Source organism: Cibotium barometz, chromosome 32 (assembly GCF_041138505.1).
Source record: "Cibotium barometz isolate CiBa-2024 chromosome 32, ASM4113850v1, whole genome shotgun sequence".
Lineage (NCBI taxonomy): Eukaryota > Viridiplantae > Streptophyta > Polypodiopsida > Cyatheales > Cibotiaceae > Cibotium > Cibotium barometz.
In genome coordinates, this window is record NC_141077.1 from 42,239,802 (window position 1) to 42,248,505 (window position 8,704).

The window sequence follows — 8,704 nt, forward strand, 5'->3', positions numbered from 1 at the left end:
TTTTCTTTATAGGGTTGGATTATCGGTCAATAGGGTTGGATTATAAGTCGATTCATCTTTAAAGCCTTGGTTTAAAATGCCATGCGCCTCTTTGAACGATCGTTTTCAAATGGAACAAGTCAAGGTCCAAGATAATCATTAAATGGCGCGACAGAACCGTAGACTCGGAGAGTTCTCCGCATGCACGTCTACGCTAATCGACATGGTTTGTGAGAGGTCCACCGTCCCCCCCACATGCGTCTTGCAGAGCGCAGGCTACTCTCTCGCTTACCCAAGGTCCAAGAGAATCATTGACCGGCGCCACGTTTTTGGTGACAGACAGACAGAGAACCGTAGACTCGTAGAGTTCTCCGCATGCACGTCTCCCTGCGACATGGTTTGTCAGAGGTCCACCGGCGCAGGCCCTAGCCCCTAGGGCCTTGGAAGTTGTGAAGAATCAATCAGCTTCACAGACTGATCAGTCTTTCTTCCGGTAATTAGCTTTCCTCATCGGCGCTTTAGAATACTCTCTTCATCGTCTGGCGCTCACCCAGCACACACATATATATATATATATGAGTGCGCCCGAAGAGAGCTCATTCTAGATGAGATAGTTACTCCCTGTGGAACGCCTAGTCTGTCTTTCCTGCAGCTGCTTACAATAGATCACTGTAAGAGGGATCCCGGGGACGATGGATCATCATGAGCTCCCGGCCGCCACGTTGTTGAGGGGGGTGCACGCTATGGTAGAGGCAGGTGTCGAGAAAGTCCCTGCTTGCTATGTTCGCCCTGCTGATGAGCTCTCCTCTGACCCTGCAGACGCCGCTCGTATCGGTGCCGTTCCCGTGATCGATCTTTCGGGGCTGCACGATCACGGCCAGCGTGCTTCCATCGTCGCACAAGTTGCACAAGCCTGCAGAGACTGGGGATTCTTCCAACTCATTAACCACCCTGTCTCTCACTCCTTGCTAGATCGAATGCGGCAAGTGGCCGACGAGTTCTTCGCCCTGCCTGTGGAGGAAAAGATGAAATTCTCTTCTCACGAAATGAAGTTCCTGCCAGAAGGCAAGGCTCTTCGTTTCGGGACCAGCTTCAATCCTTACAACGACAGCGTCTTGGAGTGGAGAGATGTGCTGCGCCATTGGTGCCTTCCTCCCGGTCAGGTCGACAACCGAGAGTGGCCGGAGAAGCCTGCCGGATACAAGTGGGTGCTCCTTTTGTTAAAACATTTATAATAGTAACTGAATAGATTATTTTAATTATTGATGGCCTTAATTTACTGCCACCAGAGAAACCGTTCTCGAATACAACAAGGAGATGCGAGCGCTGGCGCAGGAACTCCTGGCTGTCATTTCAGAGGGCCTCGGTTTGCCTCCTCTTTTCTTCGAAGAAGCCTTCCAAGGATCAAGGCAGCTGCTGCACGTGAATCGCTATCCACCATGCCCCGAGCCCGAGTTGGCACTTGGCACGGGAAGCCATTCTGATCCAGGCGGCCTCACTCTGTTGCTGCAAGACGATGTGGTTGGCCTTCAAGTGAAGAAGGACGGAGGCTGGATTGCAGTCCAGCCGGTAACCTACGCTATCCTCGTCAACCTTGGTGATCAGATGCAGGTGGGCTAATTTCAATCGATTAAGCTCCGACGTTCAATTTGATGCTTGTTCCATGAAATATATCGATTTAATTATTGACATTGTATTCCTGTGTGGTGACCGACCTTACTGGCTCTGTAGATCTTCACTAATGGAAGGTATAAGAGCGTGGAGCATCGTGCTGTGCTGAATTCGAAGCAAACCCGAATGACAGTCCTCTCTTGCAGCAGCCCGGCTGAGAATGTGACCGTTGCGCCAGCTGCTCTTCTCGTGGAGGAAGACAATGCGGCGTTCTATCAAGCGTCTCTCTACGGGGAGTATTCTCTCAATTTCTTTTCCAAGGGCTTCCAGGGGAAGGCATACGTAGATTCACTCAAAATTGCAGTCCCTGCTGCTTGATGATTCGATCAAGATGATGATCATACATATAGAACGCGATCATCAAAAAACGCAACGAAGATCTTGGAGGACTCTAAGGCTTAGTTGATGGAATTAAGGATGAGTCAAGAGGAGTGTGGTTTGGTTGAATTGGCTCTTTCTATAATGTATAATATATATTTATAACGTTGCTTTACATTGATATATGGGTGTCCTAGAATTTTAAAAAGCACAAACTCCCCAACATGTGTGAGAATCCACGAACATGAGCAGTGCTCGAACGCTCATTTTGAAATGAAAATAATGACGCTCATTTTGCAATGAAAATAATGTCTACTGTTCCTTAGATCACTACTAGTCAGCAAACTCGTGCTTCACACGTCTTTTGAGACCTCCAAATTCAAATTGTACTCGAACCTCCACAAACTTTCTTCTCCCCTTCCCAAACCTCCCCACGTGATAGCTTTGTGAAACTTTTCTTTCATATCTATATCTATATATATATATATATATATATATATATATATATATATATATATAGAGAGAGAGAGAGAGAGAGAGAGTAATGTTTACTATTCCTTTTATTAGTATGTTTCCATAAAGTTATATGGGGGATAATTTTTTGTGAGCTTATCGTCGCGAGCTTTGAATATTTTTTCCTTTTTGGTGCCTATGGTATTGTATCAACTAGTACTTTCTCAGAGTCCTATATTCAGGCTGCGCCTAAAAATTTATTAATGCCCACTTATTAATAAATTAATACCTTAACATACACTAAGGTACTGGCCATGTCTTAGTGACCAAGGAGCTCACTCCCACGAGACAAAGTGAGAGAGAGCAAGCGGCCATTCAAGACAAATGAAGCACAATTCGAGACACACGAAGCAGAGAGAGAGAGAGCATGCAAGCAGAGTTTCAGGACAAGCAACATCCCTCATCAACAACCAGACTCAAAGAGAGAGGAGGAGGAAATTGCAGGCCCAACCTCTACATACAAGAGAGAGAGGGAGTCTAGGACAGAGAAAGCAAAAGAGAAGAGCACCGCAAGCTCTCGTCGCACTCTCTCCCTCTCTCTCAAATGTCGTGCTCTTTGTGCTCTCTTGTCTCTCTCAGGGTCGCATGTGCCTATATGTCTCCCTTTCTTCGAGATATTTTGGACCCTCCACTACCACACATCACAACCAAACAAAAAAATATACCTAAGCCACCAATACTAAGGTTCCAAAAAATTCTATTGTCCCTCTTGCCAAACTAACTAATGTTAAAAAAATGTTTGGGACCCATATTCACTAAATCAAAGGCAATATATATGAAGTATAATGTGTGTATATATACTCTCTCACTCTACACACACACACACACTCTCTCTCTCTCTCTCTCTCTCTATATATATATATATATATGTATGTATATATATAGCATGTATATTTACAAATATAGATTATATTCATTACTTAACCCTGTGTTTTATTTGTTTATTAACCCATCCCACTACTATATTATATATTCATTACTTAACCTTGTGCTCTTTATTTATTTATTGACCCACCCTACCTATCTGAAGATGAACAAAAGGCTGATTAACAAAATTGTACTTCAGTTATTATCATGAAGCAAGGGATCCTGGCTTGCTTGGAATGGTCAGTACTTAAAAATAATAGCTAGCAAATCTTTGGATGTGATTCTCAAGCTACGTAGAGACAAGCACAAAAACAAGAAAGAGAGAGACTCATTGTAATCATTCCAACCCGATTGTATCTCCATATATGTGACACTAGTGTAGTAGCCGAGGCAAATGCGTAACATTGAATAGTTTACATACAACATTTCGTAATTACTATTGATTTAATATTTTGTAACCATCCAATAGTTTATATATAACTATTGACTTAACATATATCATGTTCAAGAGAATGAAGCAAGTTTACAGTAGAAAGAGATGACGTGGTGAGCAAGGGTTTTGTGGGGAGCGCATAGTCCCTAGCAAGCAATTGCATGATTGCTCGTCGGTAGATTCTCTATTCTTGGTAAAAAACATTTTAAAAAATAGTATTAAGAGCACAAAAGGGGATGTGCCTACGTATCTCCTAGATATTCCCTATAAGAAAGTAGTAAAAGAAAAGAATGGTCTAGCCAATGAGAACACATATCTTTTTTAATCTTTTGCCCCACCAACTTTGACAAGGTAAATTTAATATTAAAAGGTTTATATTAAATATGTTCGAAAGTGGTAGATATAGCTTCTACTCCTAACAACAAGGTGATTTTATTGTAATTCAAAATTTTTCTACCTTCTCACTTCGTTTCCCCCCTTTCCATATTTTCTCTTCCCACCCCCTGTTGGAGCTATATATAGCTAGCCCTAACTCACTCTAGGTCTTGCCTGTATATATGTGACTTGTGACTAATATGATTCATTCTTGTGGAGCGTATGTGGTGTCTCTTGTCTCGTCTCTCTCAACATGTTGGAGCTATATATAGCTAGCCCTAACTCACACTAGGTCTTGCCTATATATATGTGACTTGTGATTAATATGATTCATTCTTTTGGAGCGTATGTGGTGTCTCTTGTCTCGTCTCTCTCAACACCCCCCTCCTTTTCCTACCCCTAATTCAATCGCACCATAACTTTTAATTTTCTTCTCTTTTGTTAGGAAACATTTACAGGTATGTTACTTTGTACTAGACTTTAAGTCTTTATGATTCTAATCTTTTATTACACCTTATTGACTTTTATCACTATTTGATTAGTACAATGTAAATATTGTGGGAAAAACTGGGACACTAGGTGCTTCATCAAAGCCAAAGCCAATAAAGCTAACATTGTCTCTGAAGATTCAGCTCAGAGTACCCCCAAGATGGAGGAAAATTTTGTTGATGCAAAATGGGCCTTTTAAGGCTTTGCCACTTTGCTTTTATTTGTTTATTGGGCCATGATTGGACCATAGGGGTGTGTTGGAAGATAGTTCACCTATGGCCATACTCACACTCATTAAAGAAAATTTATTTGGTGCATTAGGAAGTTTGACATTAGTCATGGGATATTAGTTGTATTTGACACATTAATTGTATTTAGAACATTTGATATATTTAAAGCATTAGGAGTCATTAGATATGTCTAAAGTCATTTTGGGTGAGTAAACATGAGAGAATCTGTTGAAATGTGCAATATAAAATGAATGGGTTATTTGGTTGAGTGTGTGATATACCCTAGAGGTGCAAGATATTGTGGAAAGATAAGAATGCCACATAAGATATTGTGTGAATGGTAAGAACCACATACAAGAATGTGGAAAAGGAGTTGCCACATGGCATGATGATGTGTAAAGGAGATTAGGTCAATGGCTTTCTATATTAGAAGCCTTACTTTGTATGATTCATATCATATATAATAGAGTACACTATTACAGACGGGTTAATTTTTGACATTTTTTCCAACGGATTTGAACATGTAAAAAAACCACGAAAGTTTCGATATGTTTGTCAAAAAAGTGTCGATATAGAACCATCGATATGTGGATCGATATACACGTCGATTTGTGTGTCGATATACTCGTCTCGAAAAACAATAGTTATTTTTCGACCACACGATCTCGACGCTTATTGACACAGGTTTCGACGCTAACCAACGACACTTATTTCGATGATTATTAGGACACAGGGTTTCGACGGTTATATCAACGGATGTAGGTTTTATTTTTATTTTCAATAATGGTAGGGAAGAAGTGTCTGTGGAGTCACCACCACGGCAATAACCCGAGTCACCACGGCAAACGATCTCGTCTTCTACGAGTAGAAGTAGTCGAGCGAGCTGTAGGCAGGGTTTGTGTGACATGCCGTGGAGTGTCAGAGGGCGTAGCCACCTACTCGCCGCAAATAACCACTCCTAACTTGACTTAAACAGCATTCTAGATGGCCTACAATAATGCCCCATATCTCTATGCATAAGCTTAAACCCTAAACCCAGCAGCCAAGGGTGCAATAAACATGAGGTGTCATGAATAAGAGAGCTTACCTTGATAATGCATTAGGGGAAGGTTGAGGTCTATGGGGGCCCTTTAAGCTGCCATGAGATTAAGGAGATGATTAGTGTGAAGGCCAATAGGAAAAATACATGTGTACAAAAATGTTGGGTTGATTAAGAACCTAAATCTTGTGGTCAAAGGTAGAATCTTATCTTTTTCAGATCTGCCAACAAAAGAAAATCTTCAATATCTTTTCTGTTTATATTTTTTTAAAGGAAAAGTTTCAAAAAGTTACCCCCCCTCACTTTCCTCTTCCCTCCAAAAGTAGGGGCGTGTTTCTCTCTCCTCCCTTTTAGACTAACCCACTTTCCCCATCTACCACTCACTACACCCTCACTTGCAGCCCTATCTTCATCTCCAACTTGAGGAAAGCTCTTTGCTACCTACTCAGAGAAATCTCTGTTATCAACCTCTCTCTCTCTCTAGAGGAAGCTCTGTTATATCAGAACCTGTCTCTCTCTCTCTCTCTCTCTCTCTCTCTCTCTCTCTCTCTGCAAGCAGGCACCTAATGCAATCTCTCATTAGCTTTCTTTTGAGGAAAGCTCTTTGCTACCAGCTACTCAGAGGAAGCTCTGTTATCAGCCCTTCTCTCTCTCTCTAGAGGAAGCTCTGTTATCAAACTCTCTCTCTCTCTCTCTCTCTCTCTCTCTCTCTCTCTCTCTGCATGCAGGCACCTAATGCGATCTCTCATTTGCTTTCTTTTGAAGGTTTAGCTTTCTGTGTGTGTGCGTGCATGTGTGTGTGTGTGTGTGTGTGTGCGTGTGTGTGTGTGTGTATTGTGTGTGTGTGTGTGTATGGATTTGCAGCAAACTTCTTTGAAGCTTTAGCTAGCTCTCTCTCTCTCTCTCTCTGAGCAGGTATTTGCTTTTTTGCCATATTCTTAACATTCACTTTCTTTTCATTTGGGCCATCTATGGCTCTTCAGTGTGTACGCAGGCCATCATCCACTATCGAGTCCATGGCTATTTCCAAAGTACAGGATGATGAAGGTTACTGGATTCCTACTGTTTTTAAGCGGTTCATGTGGATAACAATGCAGCCCAGTTTGAGGGGTGCACACAAGGTTCCTCGAAGGCACATGGCTTCCACAAGCCATCACTGGAAAGGAAGGATCTTAGAATTCAAAGTTTGCAACAAGGATGGAAAGCGGCTTGCAAAGGTGCAACATGTTTACACCTCAAGCCAAATACATCTTGAAGATGAGAACTCACCACGGTTCCCAACTAACTATAAGTTTCAAAACTTGTTAATGTTTCTTTGCTTTAGAGAAATGCTTGCATGAAGACTATGTGAATATCAAGAACTCCAATGTATTCTATTGTATGCAGATGTTTTCCCTTCAACATGTGTGGAATGGCAGCCTCTAGAATGTTTTACAGGGACCTTCGAAGCATGTCATGTTGATCTAGGTAGGCTTATGTATGCTGGGGAAACAAGTTCCGAACTTGCAAATAGAGGAGTATTTTTCATTGCTGCAACATATGTTGTGCCACAGAGGGGAAGGTTTGGAGCACTTGAGCCAATTTCTCCTCCTGCACTAAATAGCCCGGAATGGCCCATTCAAGACTCCACCACAATAGAGAGCTTTCAGCGCAGGATTTTCCATGACATTCAGTCAAGCCTAAAGGCTGCATATGGATCCCACATGATAAGTGTATCTCTTTTCATGCCTTTACATGTGTTTATTGCTATTTTCAAAGTAGGCAAGTTCCATCGCACCCCAACAATGTGGATAAGCAAAGATGGGGCCTTTGAAGCTCTAGATACATTTCTAAAAGGCGATTGGACCACCAAGGTGGTAGAACATCAGGGTGATGTAATAAAGTGCTCAGCGGTAATGTCAATGGTAAGATGCAGGTATCAGATAGGCAAGCAAAATCTAACTATGGTGTACCCTATTAGAAGGTGGAAATGCTCGCATGGTGAATGGGAAGCTTTGGACTCTGATCTCAATGCTAGGGAGGAGGTAGAACTTCATATTGAAGTTCACCTAGGAGAGGAGCATACAGTGGTAGTTAATGATGATTGGAATTTTGCTCAGTTGAGAGATCGTATTGTCATGTCCTTTAATGTAAGGAACCAATTCAAGTTTGTTGTTTCTAATCGAACCATGCGTCACAGGTCAGAGAAACATACACTCTGTGTGTCATTGGAGCCCCCTAGGGTCCTTAGCTTGAAAGACTGTTAAGTTGCAGACTTAGGTAACATTTTGAGTGATTTTTGGTGATCATTTGTAGCGGTGTACTTTTGAATACAAAATTATTGATTGCACCATAGCCCCAATGTCCTCTATATTTCATTGCAATTTGGATTTTAATTTTGTTAATTTTAAAATTTTTAAGTATGTTCTATAAATTTATTAAATGTTATAGTGGAATGCTTTATAAGAATAGGTTTTGCTCTATAAAGCTCATTTCATTCTTAAGATCTTGCAGTTTCTATTTCCCTTCAATATCCCGCCATGGCTTCAAGCTCTAACTCGCTACGCGCAAAGCTTGAGAAAATTGGACTCTCAGCAGGTGCAGGTCAGAACATCGCCATTTTTTAGGGGGTGATTGATATGCAGAAAACTACAGACCTTCACGCAGAGGCTTTTCAAGAGCAGGTCCAGTACATGAATGATGTAGTGGCACAATATGTCGTGCAATTGCCTGAGTCTACCACTAAATGGGTTCCAGTGGACTTAATTAGGCATCTTTACCATGGTGACAAGTCGTTCCGATTCAGGCTCA

The 8,704-nt window shown here is 41.7% G+C and overlaps 1 protein-coding gene across 1 annotated transcript; it reads left to right on the forward strand.

The window, feature by feature from the left end:
- Positions 1–516: 516 nt before the first annotated feature.
- LOC147620213 (fe(II)/2-oxoglutarate-dependent dioxygenase 4-like) lies at positions 517–1,992 on the forward strand. Its single transcript, XM_086772404.1, has 3 exons — positions 517–1,183; positions 1,269–1,590; positions 1,711–1,992. The coding sequence occupies exons 1-3, from the start codon at positions 672–674 to the stop codon at positions 1,966–1,968; spliced, it is 1,092 nt and encodes a 363-aa protein (XP_086628530.1). The 5' UTR covers positions 517–671; the 3' UTR covers positions 1,969–1,992.
- Positions 1,993–8,704: the final 6,712 nt, after the last annotated feature.

Bases quoted from the DNA above. Each gene is read 5' to 3' on its own strand.
- LOC147620213 (XM_086772404.1), top strand. From the start codon at position 672: ATGGATCATCATGAGCTCCCGGCCGCCACGTTGTTGAGGGGGGTGCAC. The intron at 1,184-1,268 runs GTGGGTGCTCCT...TACTGCCACCAG, and splicing joins GAGAAGCCTGCCGGATACAA to AGAAACCGTTCTCGAATACA. The intron at 1,591-1,710 runs GTGGGCTAATTT...CTGGCTCTGTAG, and splicing joins ACCTTGGTGATCAGATGCAG to ATCTTCACTAATGGAAGGTA.